At 33.5% G+C, this 16,274-nt stretch overlaps 1 protein-coding gene across 1 annotated transcript in view; it reads right to left on the bottom strand.

Annotated features, from left to right (window-relative positions):
- The window catches only part of LOC140048627 (transmembrane protein 87A-like), a 29,991-nt gene extending 18,406 nt beyond the window's left edge, over positions 1 to 11,585 (bottom strand). The window contains exons 1-5 of the mRNA XM_072093385.1: positions 11,540 to 11,585; positions 10,623 to 10,670; positions 10,196 to 10,256; positions 9,490 to 9,572; positions 7,551 to 7,676 (exon numbers count right to left, since the gene is read on the bottom strand). Of these exons, the coding sequence (XP_071949486.1) occupies positions 7,551 to 7,676; positions 9,490 to 9,572; positions 10,196 to 10,256; positions 10,623 to 10,667 (315 nt within the window). The 5' untranslated portion in view covers positions 10,668 to 10,670; positions 11,540 to 11,585. The remainder of the gene's footprint in view (positions 1 to 7,550; positions 7,677 to 9,489; positions 9,573 to 10,195; positions 10,257 to 10,622; positions 10,671 to 11,539) is intronic.
- Positions 11,586 to 16,274: the final 4,689 nt, after the last annotated feature.

Raw genomic sequence — 16,274 nt, 5'->3', positions numbered from 1 at the left:
TAAAAACATTAAGAAAGATTATAAGAGCATTAAGAAAGAGTATAAGAGCATTAAGAAAGAGTATAAGAGCATTAAGAATGAGTATAAGAGCATTAGTTATGCACATAAGAGCATTAGGAATGAGTATAAGATAATAGTGTGCGGTATAAGAGCATAATGAAATAGTTTGAGAGTATGACGTCACCGCATGTGAAGAGATTACTGGCGTTCCATATTTTATTGCATGCAACATCGCCTCTGATCCAATGCACGTACATGTCACGTGATGGGACATGTACTAATTATTAAGTGGCGGCCGCCAGATAATTAAGTGGCGGCCGCCAGATAATTAAGTGGCGGCCGCCAGATAATTAAGTGGCGGCCGCCAGATAATTAAGTGGCGGCCGCCAGATAATTAAGTGGCGGCCGCCAGATAATTAAGTGGCGGCCGCCAGATAACAGCATTTAAAATATAGTTAACTTGTGGCCCGAACGGGCTTCCGTAGTTCACGTTCGGCGCACACTTTAAAAAATATTAAACACGATAGATATTTTCCTCAGCGGCACACATGGCCGATTCCTCACAAATTCCCCGGCGCACACTGTTGGCTCAGCCGAAAGCTCTATTGTGCGCCGGGCTAAGGGTTCCTTCGTGTCGTACAACTGCCACCAAATTCATACGTCTGTCCACAACAAGAGGGGCTGGGATTGACCCCTACCCTACACCTAATCTTCCGAAAGACGTACATTAGACCTCCATTATTGAGTACTTAATCGGGAAGACTTGTTCTACCACTAGAACAATGGTAAGGTGTGTATGTGTTGAACCTGTATACAGTAGCTATGATTTATGGTTTCCCTGCCTTAATTGCTTGGGCACCTTGAATCGACTAAGAACAATTCATGCAATATAAAAATAGAAATGAAAATGTACTGTATTGTCTACAGCACAATGTGAAATACCTCATACATAGAGGACAGTGGCAGATTCAGAATTTTAAAAATAGGAATAAAAAGGAGTTATAAAAACAAACGCTGAATTAAACCTAGTGTTCTTTCTCAGGCCCGTAGCTAAGGGGGTATTTAAGGTTTGGGCGTTGATCTATTGTTTAGATCACTGGCTGTCAGCATGCATAAAGTATATAGCTTTCCGACATACATAAAAAAATGGAACGCTTGGTTTACCTACAATATTTATGTGGCTATGAAGTATAGTGTATCATCATCATAGAGTATTATAGTGAATTTAATATACTAGATGGTACGCTCGCTTAGCTCGCGTACTAGTCTGGGCTCCAGACGGAGTTTTGTCTTAATTTTAGTAAAAATATAAATATTTTTGCACATATGGCGTTTCATACGTGTATTACTTGAGTTTGGATACTTCGTCTGGGAAAACACGCACAAGTCACGTGGTTTGATACCAAGAATTCTTGGTGCATACGCTTATCCAGTTGACTAGTTTCAGCCGCATGCCATTGGCTACTCACTCGTACGCAGTTTTAATATTCATATTTCAGAATTTCAAAGACTCAACAACTAAGATGATGCGCATGCGCTATGTTACGTTTAGACAATGTGTACTTGGGTGTATATTGATGAAAGTTTCTGAAGGCTAGAAATGATTTTATATGCCTAGTAGTAGTCTGGTAAACATTTAATGGGATTTTTCCCAAGAACATGAAAACTCGTCTTGATATGATAGGCTATATCTTCGCAAATCAAACATTGAATGGATCATTTATTATGCGTAGATAATTAAATGTAATTCCCACCCAGACCCTGTCCTGTGTGGTGGTGTAGCCCTGTTGTGTGCAGGTGGTGGTATGAGGCCTACCTTATTTAGTCCAAGAGCATTAGTTCATAAGTATAGGCAGACCCGGAAATTTCTGGTAACAAGCTAATTTTTTCAGGAAAGGTCGAGAACTATGATTGGAACATCATATTAAAAGTCCCGAAAAATCCTCCTTGTGCTCTCCGAGAAATCCAAGATGGCGTCCAAAATGGCTGCCATTTTAAATTGGTCTATAACTTTGTAACCGCTTGTCGTAGAGTATCGATTTTGGTGTCAAATAGTTCACAATATATACATTCCTATTTGCTCTAACAGAAAATTTTGTCAAAAAATGGCCGCTACTACAGTTTCTGGCAGTTTGACCTTTGACCTGGTCTTATCATATCTCGGTAATGGCTTGTCATAGAGAATTAAGATTAGGCCCAAATTGTTCAGAACATGCATATTTTTATTTGGTGTAATGAAATATTTTATCCCAAAATGACCGGAAGTGAGGTTATTGACCTCTTATTGACCTATTCATATCTCTTTACCGTATCTCAAGAAATATTTGTCGTAGAGCATTACTTTTGGTGTCATATTGTTTGGAACATATACATTTCTATTTAGTCTAATACAACAGTTTGCCCTCAAATGCTCGGAAGTAAGTTAATTTATTGAAAACTTAAAAAATCAAAGAGCTACATAGGCAGAGGATATGAATAATGTAGGTAAAATAAAAATCAAAGTTTTAACTCTGCCTTAAAACATGTTTTGGGCATAGCACATCATCAGGTAAAGTGAATTGTTACAAAAAGAAAATATAAAGTCAATAAATTACAAAGAATAACTGTCAGTGGCTAATCAAAGTTGGTTAAGTAAACAAAAGACAATTGGTAAATACCTATGTACACAGCACATATCCGACCATTTATATGCAACTTTGAGTTGCGTGCAAACGCGACTCTATTGCTCACTATGTCGGTCGGTAAACACTAACTCATATTCATATTTTTTCGTTATTTTGACACTGGATATTAATACTTGTAGGCAAATATAAATGTTTTTAAACATTTTTCAACATTTTTTAACTTTTTCAGCAATTTCGGTCGGTTGGTCAGTCGGTAAACACTAACTCATATTCATATTTTTTCGTTATTTTGACACTGGATATTATTTAATACTTGAAGGAAAATATAAATGTTTTTAAAAATGTGAACATTTTAAAACATTTTCAGCAATTTCGGTCAGTTGGTCGGTCGGTCAGTAAACAATAACTCAAATTTACGCACGCGACTGCAGCCATGTATATGGCCTTGTTGACTTTGTAAAAATAATGCATTTTGAAACATTCCTTGCTTTAAATGTTCGTTGTACTATGGCTTATTTATGATAAAAAGAGAATATACCCTAGGTATTTCACGTCAAACGCTCTTTACTCGGCATGCATAGACTTTCTTTTCCAGATTCAGATTTTATTTGGTCCTTGCTGAAATCTATGAAAAATAGATTGGTATACCCGGGCAATGATCCCGGTACCTCTTACATGCTAAGTGAGAGCTCTACCACTTGAGCTAGTCCCCCAGTTACATATTTAACTGTTTAAAGATGAAAAAATTAAGTATCGCCTGGACAGGGAATAATTTCGCCAGTGTAGCATAGCAAAAAGCTATACAAAACAACCTTATTGCTACACATTTCTAAAATTGTGTAGCAAAAAAGACAATACAAAACTATGTTTCTCGACTAAAAAATCAGTTTGATTAGCAATAAATTTTAAAATGAAATTTTTCCCTGCCGCCATATGCCCTATATATGATTTATTAAACATTAAAAATATGCAAAATAAAGGGTCTTTAAATCACTTCAACATTGATCAGCATCATTCTGTTACATTCATTCATCATCTGATGTTGCATCTTCAACATCTTGGTGTTTGTTGCTTCTTTCACATCATTATCATCATGTTCATCTGTATGGGTGTTGTTGCATGTTTGCCCAAAAGTTATGACGTTATGAGGTTAGAGAACATTCAAGAGTGCATTCTCTTTTAAAACAAGGAATGACCTGGTTTCATGTTTCAAAATGCATTATTTTTACAAATAAAATGGTCTTTAACATTAGGTTTTTGACAATCCGGAGTATAATATATGCCATGTACATAGTGTTCCCTGCCAATTGAGCATTTCCATGCGAAATGTATATGACCTGAACATTTCATTCTCACACTCACAGTATCATAAAGTCTATACATTTCCTAAATTACATAAAATTTCTACTTCTCTGAACAAAAATAATTATTATAATTTCTATAATAAATAATAAAAATAATGACGTGATTTCAACAAAAGCACTAATTCGCGTATGTACTGTAATGCGAGTTACAGACGAATAACGCATTTAAAATGTATTCATGACATCTACATATAGGCGACATTTTGTAGCAATAACTTTTCAACCATAACTAGTATGAGAATTTCAATTAACGTGTCCCATGATATTCTTTGTTCTATCGAAGTTAAATAAATGATTATTTTGGTTTTTTTTCTTGTATAGTTCATACCCTTACAGGAAAATTTACCCTCAAGGTTACCTGATGATATGCTATGCCCAAAACATGTTTTAAGGCAGAGTTAAAATTTAGATTTTTTCTACAGTATTCATATCCTCTGCCTATGTAGCTCTTTGATTTTTAAAGTTTTCAATAAATTAACTTACTTCCGAGCATTTTAGGGCAAACTGTTGTATTAGACTAAATAGAAATGTATATGTTCCAAACAATTTGACACCAAAAGTAATGCTCTACGACAAATATTTCTTGAGATACGGTAAAGAGATATGAATAGGTCAATAAGAGGTCAATAACGTCACTTCCGGTCATTTTGGGATAAAATATTTCATTACACCAAATAAAAATATGCATGGTCTGAACAATTTGGGCATAATCTTAATTCTCTATGACAAGCCATTACCGAGATATGATAAGACCAGGTCAAAGGTCAAACTGCCAGAAACTGTAGTAGCGGCCATTTTTTGACAAAATTTTCTGTTAGAGCAAATAGGAATGTATATATTGTGAACTATTTGACACCAAAATCGATACTCTACGACAAGCGGTTACAAAGTTATAGACCAATTTAAAATGACAGCCATTTTGGACGCCATCTTGGATTTCTCGGAGAGCACAAGGAGGATTTTTCGGGACTTTAAGTATGATGTTCCAATTATAGTTCTCGACCTTTCCTGAAAAAATTAGCTTGTTACCAGAAATTTCCGGGTCAAACCCTAATGCTCTTGGACTAATTGGCGTTTTATTTTGCCGCCAGGTCATACGTACGAGTTGAGTAGGCCTACGAAGGAGGCCTAGGCCAGGACTAAACAATTAATAAACAAAACAACTTGGCAACACGATTTTATATTTCAACAGTTCATTCTCGATCGTACATTCAGCACTGTAGTACTCGATCGTTTTCATTTTGAAAAAAAATGATCATTGATAGATTCGAAATCCATATTTACATACCGCTCGCCCCATATAGCAAAATAGGCCTACGGTATGATAACCTACGTCATTCTTATCGGATGTTTGCGGTCTGCAAATCGATTTCTATACGTGTTTCACAAGTCTGTATTTTCAGACAAAAATCGCGGTCGAAATAAAAACAAATAAATAAAAAAAAAAGACAATAAATACAGACTTGGGGCAAGTCAGTCTACTCGCGTACCATCTAGGTCATGCCAACAGATGGTTCTCGAATACACAGTAATTCCAGCAAGAAAAAACTGGAGATTTCAATTCAAATGTACGTACGTACCACAGGACTATAATCGTTTAAATAGACACAATGATTTATGTAGTCAATCAAAATTAGCACCCTAAGAAACTTGTCACAAAATAAGTCAAAATTTTTTTATTTGGACTCATTTAAACAAACCCAATTTGTGTTTTGTATGTAACATTACGGTTGAGGTATGGGAAGAGGATAGGTACAAAGAGGAACATTTTTTAAATATATTCTTATCCACTCAGTAACGAAATATTTTGTTTATGTTTTATAGGCCTATAAATAATATTCCACTAAATACAGTAAAACATTTGCGATTTAATACTTAAAACTGTCACTGTCATAGTCGGTTGAAATAGTAATGTACATGTAACGATACACCACTACGAATTTTATATTTTTTTAAATTATTAATGAATACAAACGTTGAGAAGCAACTGTCAGTAATAAAGTTTATTTGTATATTATGTGTTTATAATCTAACAGTAGGGATTACCCACACTCACAGTAATAAAGTTTATTTGTATATTATGTGTTTATAATCTAACAGTAGAGATTACCCACACTCACAGTAATAAAGTTTATTTGTATATTCGTTTATATTATATTTAATAGTATCAAAACTCACAGTAAGAAATTTGCGATTCAAATGGCGATCAAAAGTGGTTAATACCTATTTACACAGCATTGTACAGCATTGCAATACTATTTATGTTATTCTTCAAGGGCCCATAAATGTACCTACTTGTTTTAAACCATGGATGTATACCTCTATGGTTAAACCAAATAATTTGGAATGTTCTATTCATCGCAAATCAATACATTTGTATTAAACGTAAATTAAATCAAAATAGTATTTTTTTAAGAAAATCGGTCTGTCTTCAACATTACGATGCTGTACTCGTGCGGTTTTTCGCTATTAAAAACAATTATCGTAGGAGGAGATAGGAAAATGCGAAGCATCCTCGTATTACTGTATTGTGTGCGTGTATTTTTCAAGATGGACATCCATTAGACAGTGTTTACCACAATCAATTAATAATTTTTAAAAGTTATACAAAAAATATGAAGCTGTTGCTATATAAATATATTGAGCAAAACGTTAAAATTGTATTATTTTGAATTTTAATTTTATTTAAAAATGCTAAATAAAGTCAGATGTTAAAACCACAATTTCCAAAAATTTATTTTTATTTATCCACTATAAACTTTACAAAAGTGTTGTTTTAAACCACACTCCAAAATAAACAAAGAAAATAATAAAATAGGACATTTGCAAAAAGAAGCAAACTTTGCTCTGCTACCGGTTTAACACGGTTCAAATTTTGGAATGTCCATAAATTACTACGGAAATTCGGCCTAATATTTATGGACGTACAGAAATGAAGATAAATAGGCTACTATCACGCATCGGAAATACAAAACTATACGCACAATTATGATTTGGCCTAAAAATTGGACTTTTAGATTATGGAAAAATAACAATAATTATGGACAAATCGATTATTAGCCTTGGCAATATCCCTAAGATTTAAAAGGAATGAATACAGAGCCTAGACAGGGAAGATCTGTACTGCCGTTCATTGCGAGAGGAGGGGGAAGTCCGGTAACGTGTCATGAAAATGTAAAAAGCCAGAGAGGAAATAAAATCCTGAATACTTTTAGCTGATTGTTGTTTTAGTTGTCGTCAGAAGTTTATCGACCCGGCCGACATCTATTTCTCATGTGTAGTAGAGCGTTTCTTTAATTGAATAATTTTGTTTGTATTTTATAACACAATTAAGTTCATTTTGGATTTTCAGTCAAAATTACCAATGGTTTATTCAAAGTCAACACTGTAACTAATCCCTCACTATTCAATCAAAATGTTATTATTATACTATTATATTGTTGAAAATGGATTGCGTTGCAGGTGGGCAGGCCAGAGCTGGGTGTTCCCACGATCATTCCTTCCTAAGTATGTTGACTTTGTTATTTGTTTGTATTCTTCAATAGCTAAAGACATTTGTTACCTGAAACATAGTTTTATGGTCACAAGTTTCTGTCTCATTGCCCACAATAGATTGTTGAAATCTGATTATTTCTTCAAATTGTAGCATTGATGATTCAGGGTTGCTCAACAAGAGTACAGTATTTATCTAAAAAAAAAATGTTTAACAGTTTTTAATTAAATATAATTTTAAAACAAAATCATATTACATTCACAAAAAAAAACTTAAATCATTTATATCAAATATTACAAGATTCATGACCTATACATTTGATTTTGAAGCAAGGTAATTTAACCTGTCAAAATTGTAATGAGGTATCCTGTTGTGAATTGTTTACACAAACACAGCAGGGTCCTTCTAACACAAATCTGCTTCATTGGGATTTCTATACACTTTACTGTAGGCTACTGTAAAGTGTATAGAAATCCCAATGAAGCAGATTTGTGTTACAAGGACCCTGCTGTGTTTGTGTAAACAATTCACAACAGGATACCTCATTACAATTTTGACAGGTTAAATTACCTTGCTTCAAAATCAAATGTATAGGTCATGAATCTTGTAATATTTGATATAAATGATTTAAGTTTTTTTTAGTATAGTTTAATAGGTAGATCATGATGAGTACCACTGGACATTAGTGATTAAGGGGTCATAAATCATCAGAATTGGTTATTGGTGAGCCATTGTCTGTAAGAATCAAAGAAATATCAAAAATAGTGGCAGACCAAAAAAAAATGGATTTCTTTCAAATTTTGCACATGGCTATATATGTGTTGAGAGAAATCAAATATGAAGTATTTTTTATTTATTTATTATTATTATATATATTTCCATGGCAACGGCCAAATTTGTGTTTTTGACAAATTTTGTCCTTTTTCAAGGTTTTTTAAAATGGATATTGGTACTAATTTGATGAACGATATTTTTGTTTTGTTTATTTAATTAGAAAATCTGTGAAAAATGCCAAAAACATCAAAATTTGGATAATTGACCGTTGTCATGGCAACGGAGGCTAAAAATTAAAATGAATGTTGTAGATTTGCTTTTTATTGAAATGTCTATTCATGGTAAAAATTTGAGAGAAATCCATTTTTTACATCTGCCACCAAATCTTTGATTTTTACAGACAATGGCTCTTAAGAGCTGTTATTACACCTGAGGCTCTCCTCATCAGGGTATGACTGGAAATTTATCTATGGCTGTGTTTATACAATACAACACCCTAAATTTGAACATGTCTTTCATTTTTAGCGTGTTGCACGGGCCGAGGTCAACCCCACAAAAACCTTGCAGTTATACATTAAATCGTAATACCGTGTTATACCATAGTTCATAATCCTAAGTTGTATTATACTCGCATGCATTATGAATTAATATTAGTTTATTAAGGATTTTAATAAAAGGGATGATTTCGTTTAAAATTTAGTTTATTCAGTTATTGATTTTCTTAAATCTGCTTTTGAAATTAGAAAAAAAATGTTTTAGAATTAGGATAAAACTATGCTACATTTTGCCAAATTATGCCAACCTTTGATTAGCATTAATGTTAAGTGCTAAATCAGTTAAAATATGCAAAAAAAAGCACAATTATCTACTAGATTTGGTCAACATTTTCACAGCACATGCTTATATTTAACGAGCAGTCAAAACAATACCCTGAGGACACTTCCAACACGCCAACAGCAACCGGGAATCCACACAATTTTAGGATACAGCCAAGTAGCCTTTTTTGCAATTAAAATCTCATTACACGGAATCTCTTCGATGTATACCACACACTTCTCGTAGGCGTGTTGAAAATGCGTGAATAGCGTGTTGTATAAATAATAGTTAAAATAATGAATAGTCAATGTTACTTTTGTTGTCGAAAATGAAACATTTATTTACTGATTGAAAGTTAATCATTTACAATAAAAAGAAATGTTCAATTACAATTTTAATTTCTTTGAGAATTACTCACATTATATGAAAATGCATTATCACAATCAGAGAAACGGAGAACCCACTTTAGGTTGATTTTGCAATCATCTTGCTGGCAATTGGCTGAAATTAAAAACATGTAGTTTTCTGACTTTTTGCAGACCACCAATGGTGCTTTGATATTTATGTTAATTATTATTATAAATAATTAAAAGTTTAAAATTTCAATATAAAATTTAATGACAAAAAGAGAGATCGACGTTTCGGTATCATCGTAGAACCATTGTTACATTTACATAAGTTTGATTGCCTAATTAAGGAGATGTTGTGGATCAAAGAGATAAAACCTACACTCAATAAACAATCGGACTCCATCAAAGCTACATTGTTTATCTAACTCAGTAGGAGGAGCTTACTTAATTAGCCCTCAATTAGCATTTCCTGTCACCACTTTGGTGCTTAGTGCACATAATTATTATTGTTTTGTATTCACTTGATCTTGAAAATGGTTCTATGATGGTACCGAAACGTCGATCTCTCTTTTTGTTATTAAATTTTATATTGAAATTATATAGTAAACGTCTTTTAATTCGTAAAAGTTTAAAAGTTCTATTAACTCGAACATTAACCACTTTGTGTTTATACAAACTGTAACCTTATGGACATAGGTAGGCCTATACAATAATCTTATATTTGAAAAAAAATTATAATTTTAAAATGTTGAAAAATTTAAGCAGATAACATACTTGTCACTATCACCTTGGTGTTGTTATACATACTCTTCGAAATAGAAACTACCTCGTTACCCTAAAATAAACAAAATAAAAATGTGTCAAGATATTATTATTTTAAAATTTAAAAAAACAAGCGGCGCTTTTTCCCAGCCTATTTTATTTATTTTTTATTTTATGGAAAAATACCCGCTGAAAACCTACACTACTCCCCATACCCCAGAACAACCTACAGCACCACTTCCCTTCCTACACCACTTTCCTTCCCCACCCGTCCCTCCCAAACCAATCCTAATCTGCTGGTTCCCACCCTCGTTTTTTGGCCTATCTGTGAGGACGCCTACGAATTTAGCCGCGCTCAATTGTCAGAGCCATCTGTATTATAACTCTTCTTTTATTTTAGGCCTTATTATCTATATAAACATGTAAATTTCAAGCTTACGTAAACAGTATACTTCAACACGCCTGGTTCAAGTGCAGCATACATTAACTGTAATTTAGTAAAACATAATGCTGATAATAAAACAAACTTCATTTTCTTAAAATTCTAATGTTGAATGTTTTAGCGTTGTTATTTCCTTGTTACTCAGTTGTATCGATGTTATACTGGTATACTAAATTACACTATCTTTGACCATGGATTAAAGAATTCTATTCTATTCTTTAATTCATGCTTGGACTAAATTGGCTTAAAGAATATCAATTGCGGTTTGCTGCAGCACGTCGCTGAGAGTGAGGCCAAAGAACTTTTCTTTGGTGAGGCATACATATTATTGTATTTGTCTTGAGGTATTGCCCTAACATATTAATATTGAAATAATTAACTATTGTACCCCTGAAAAAATTAATTAAATTTAAATTATTAAAATGTTGTCTGTTGAATATGCCATTTTAATGTCACATAATAGTTATCCACTTTTACCAAAAATGGGTTCGAAAAAAATTGTATTTACTTGAAAAAAACTGATTTAAAGCAAAAAATAGTAAATTGTTGGGTTGCCAGTGCCAGCCAATGGATTTTTGGTTGAATTTAAACATTTATTTTGTCATTTTAGCCTATAACTGAAAACATTATTTTTTTGGGTTTTTTTTACGGAAGTGATTAACTTTATTAAAACTACAAAATAACCTATTCAAAGTCTGATTTAAATAATCTTCATTTTCCATGTTTTTTAAGGGACAATACAATTAGGCCTTTAATCTTTAAGATAAACAGTAAAAAAAATCATCACGTAACCTGTTTGTATTTATTTTTATTTTATTTTACCTTTAACAAATTTTACGCCTCTAGAAAAACAAAACAAGCATAAAAACACAATAGAAGCGCTGAGAAAGTGTTAACAGCACAAAACCACTCACCGGGAATAATGTGACACTCCAACTCCGAATTCCATAGTAATAACTACAAAAGACGATTGCGTATTTATAAAAATTAATAACGGTATTTAAATTTACAGTTAGATTAAGACCATGATTACAATACTATATGACAACGAATACAAAATTGATATCGGATCTATTCATTCATTTATTATTCCACATTGTAGTGAATATTTATCTGTAGTTGGTTCCGAGCTTTCTCAGGCGTATATATTTCCACGCGACGTACACAGCTGTCACTGAATGATAACTCATACAAAAAGTATATTTAACTCAACTAGAGTAATTCGATTAATACATCTTTCTATCACTACCAGTCAAGCCTTAATATTCTCTTTATCAACTTTCCGTTTATCTACTCTGATCTTATTCTCTCTTCTCCTCTAATATCTATTACATTCTACTTTTATACTGGATATGCAAATTTTAGGCTTCAGAGGAGGATAACATTTTCCCTCCAAAAATTATACGATTTTGATTGGCTAATAATAAGGCGGACCTGGTCTAAAGCATCCTTCTCTAAACACAGAGAATCACAACATTTAATATGACATTCCCCTTTTTGGGAAAAAGATTGTGTCAATCTTTCCAAAAATTTAACATTTAAAACCATTTTACTTTAAACTATCTACTAATAACACCTCTATAATATTATTTATGCACGGCTTAATCCATCTGCATTTCCATTTAATGATCCTTTCTTGTAAATAACTTTAAATTTATATCCTTGTAAAAACAGCCCATCTCATAAGTCTAACATTGGCACCCTTCATTGAGTCCATCCATCTCAATGCCTGGTGGTCAGTATGAACTTGAAATTCACAACCATACAGATAATACTTAAGTTTATTGATAGCCCAAACAATAGAGAGGCACTCTTTTTCTGGCACAGAATATCTCTGCTCATGTACAGATAACTTTCTACTTAAGTACACAATGGGATAATCATTACCCTCACCATCTATTTGGCTCAGCACTGCACCTATGCCATAATTTGAGGCATCGGTTTGCAATATAAACATCTTATCAAAATTTGGGGCTTTTAATACATTATCATCAGTAAGTCGTTTCTTTAAAGTTACAAAGGCATTTTCACATTGTTCATTCCACTTAACGGTATTACTTTTACTCTTTAAAGTTAAATCAATCAATGGCTTAGCAATATCGGCATAGTTCTGTACAAATTTTCTGTAATAGCCAGTTAATCCGAGAAATGATCGGACTTGTTTCTTAGACAAAGGTCTGGGGAACTTTTCCACAGCCTCAACCTTATCAATCATGGGTCTAATTTCTCCATTACCAATCTTATGCCCCAGAAATTCTACCTGTGCATAGGCAATTTTACATTTCAAAGGCTTTGCTGTCAATCCAGCACTACTTAATCTTTCTAATACATCATTCAAATGAAAAATATGATCTTTCCAAGTTTGACTATAAATACATATGTCATCTATATATGCCTTAGCATATCCCTCAGTACCTTGTAATACCTTATCCATTAATCTTTGGAAAGTACTAGAGCTATTTTGCATACCAAATGGAAGTACATTGTAACAATACTGTCCAAATTGTGTAATAAATGCTGATTTGTCTTTGGTCTTAGGATCCAGAGGCACCTGGTAAAATCCTTTAGTTAGATCTAACGTAGTTATGTTTATTGCGGATGATACCTCATCCAACATTTCGTCTATGCGAGGCATAACATAAGGGTCAAATTGTGTAGTCTTATTTAGTGATCTAAAATCTGTCACCATTCTAATTTGATTCTGGCCTTTCTTCAGGGCAATAATAGGTGCAGCATAGGCACTAACTGTAGGTTCTATTATACCCATAGCCAACATACTATCTAATTCCTCTTTCAATTTACCCTTTAATGCATGGGGCGTTCTATATGCCCTATGCCTTATAGGCATTTCACCATTAGTCTTAATTTCATGTGTCATCAAGTGAGTTCTACCTGGTACATCCGAGAATACATTCTGTTGGTACTTTAACAATTCTGTTAATTGTTTAGTTTGTGTATCATTTAAATTACTACTAATGTTAACATCTCTCCATGTTTGTGATTGATGATAAGACAATCCTATGTCTATTTCACTATCTAACTCATTGTCATGGACTGTTTCATTTAAGTCTACTTCTTCTATCGACTGAACATTTGTTACTACATAATAACCATCTTTACTTATTTCTACTTTATCATACCATCTCTTTAACATATTAACATGTAGAATTTGTTTTTCTTTTCTTCTACCTCCTATGTATATTTCATAATTTACATCATTGACCTTTTTTGTAACAGTGAAGGGGCCTTGCCATTTACTGTCTAACTTACTATTTCCTACTGGAAGGAATATCAACACTTTGTCCCCTTCTACAAATTCTCTATCAATAGCATTCTTGTTATAATTGTGGGACATAATTTCTTGTTGTTCAAGTTTGTTTACATTAGCATCTTTCATTAATTCCTCCATTTTTTCTCTTATGTCTAACATGTATTTGATAACATCAGTAGATGTTTCTTCATCTTTTACCCAATTACTTTTGAGTAAACTCAAGGGTCCCCTCACCTCTCTACCATAAAGCAATTTAAAAGGTGAATGGCCCGTCGCTTTACTAGGAACTTCTCTGTATGCAAACAGAAAGGGGGGTATGTAGTTATCCCAATTTTTTCTTTGCTTAACTGTAAGTGTCCTTATCATATTTTTCAATGTACCGTGAAATCTTTCACCAAGCCCATTGCTTTGGGGGTGGTACACTGTAGTCTTTAATTGATTAATCCCAAACATACTACATATAGATTGCATAATTGAAGACATGAAATTAGTTCCTTGATCATGTACAATCTCTTCGGGTAATCCTACTCTAGTAAAGACTTCTATTAGAGCCCTGGCTACTGTTTCAGCTCTAACATTGGGTAACGGGATAGCATCCGGATATCTCGTAGCATAGTCAATTATAGTAAGCATATATTTGTTATTACGGCTTGTTCTAGATAAGGGTCCAACAATGTCTATCGCTATACGTTTAAATGGTGTACTTATAATCGGTAATGGTATCAAAGTATGTTTCCTTTTACTTTTACTCTTATCTACCTTTTGGCATTCCTTACAGACTTTACAATAGACTACCACATCTTTAAATATACCTGGCCAATAGAATTGGTTCAGGACCCTACTTTTAGTTTTCTCAACACCCATGTGACCTGCAAATAGCACATTATGACCTAAGTGTAATACACCCTGTCTACACTGAGTGGGTAATACAATCTGTTCCACTTGGTTATTCTTATCTTTAATACTACTCCAATTTCTCATCAATATACCTTGTCTCATAAAGAAACATACCCTATGCTGACCTATTTCTTCTATAGGGACTACCCTGTCAAACACTCCTTTGAGTGAGTCATCCTTAGTTTGCAATTTGATCAGTTCTTGTTTAGTTAGGTTCAGCTTGTGCTGTTGTTCATAAGTTTTATGTTTGACTGTTTTATCTTTAGCTTTATCTTCATTTTCGTCAAACAAATTATTCATTTCTGTTCCATTCATATCATCTAAACACTTAGTTTTATTTACTTTTTTGTCATTTACTACTTTTTTCAACAACTGTACATTAGTTTCTTTAGGCGGCTCTTCTATCGGCTTAAAGTTACTATCTTTCCCTAACAATATCATTTCGTCTTGTATTCTAACATCATTTTCTATTCTGGCTTGCTCCCTAGTTAGGACGAACATTTCTTTAGCCATTGTTTCCCCACAATTCTGGTCCAAATCATGACCCAATAACATGTCCCTCTGTAATCCTTCGATTACGGCTACAATCACTTTTCCTGTCACTATCTTACTTTCTATAGCTACCTCAGCTAAGGGGACGGTAATATCGCCTCCTATACCTCTTAACGTAACCCATTTTCCTGGCAAGTAACATTTGTTAGGCACTAGACTTTCCTTAACAGCTGACTGGGTACATCCCGAGTCTCTAAGCATAGTTATATCCTGTCTTTCTAATTTTCGTGTTATTGTACACTTCTTCATTTTATTTTCTACACTATCCATAACTACTTGGGGTCTATTTGATTTTATTTCTTCACATCTTAAGCCATCTTTCACATTCGGGCCCTTCTTAGTGTCACTAGTCTTTCCTTTTGCTACCATCTTAGGACAATCCTCTATTTTATGTCCCTTCTCCTTACAATTGAAGCATAGGCCATTAATCCATTCATTTGAAGGTTCTCTCTGTTGGAAATTTCTACCATAGTTATGGAATTTGCCTCCCCTTCCGTGATACCTATTGTATCCTTGCTGCCTATCTCCAGGGTTATTCTGAGTCGTACTATTCTTAGGTTTACTATTTTCTTGGCCCTTATAATACGTAGGCTTATTTTCAGAATTTACGGCATTCCAATAGCCACGGCCACCTCTATTAGCTATATAATCATCGGCTATCATAGCCATATCATAGCTCTTATTTACTTGTTTATCTCTAAGATAAAGCCTCAGATCTTCAGGCATTTTATCAAGTGCCTGTTCCATTATAATCATTTCAATAATGCCTGCAGCATCATCTTCTTTTACATTAGCACATTTCATCCAACATTTTAAATAATGGGAGAGCTCATTCAGCCATTCCCTGATGGACATATCTTTAACTCTGTTTGAATTTCTAAATTTAAATCTGTAGGTCTCTGCAGACACATCATACTTTTCTAAGATTG

This window comes from Antedon mediterranea, chromosome 5 (assembly GCF_964355755.1).
Source record: "Antedon mediterranea chromosome 5, ecAntMedi1.1, whole genome shotgun sequence".
Lineage (NCBI taxonomy): Eukaryota > Metazoa > Echinodermata > Crinoidea > Comatulida > Antedonidae > Antedon > Antedon mediterranea.
This window is presented reverse-complemented; position numbering and strand designations above follow the sequence as displayed.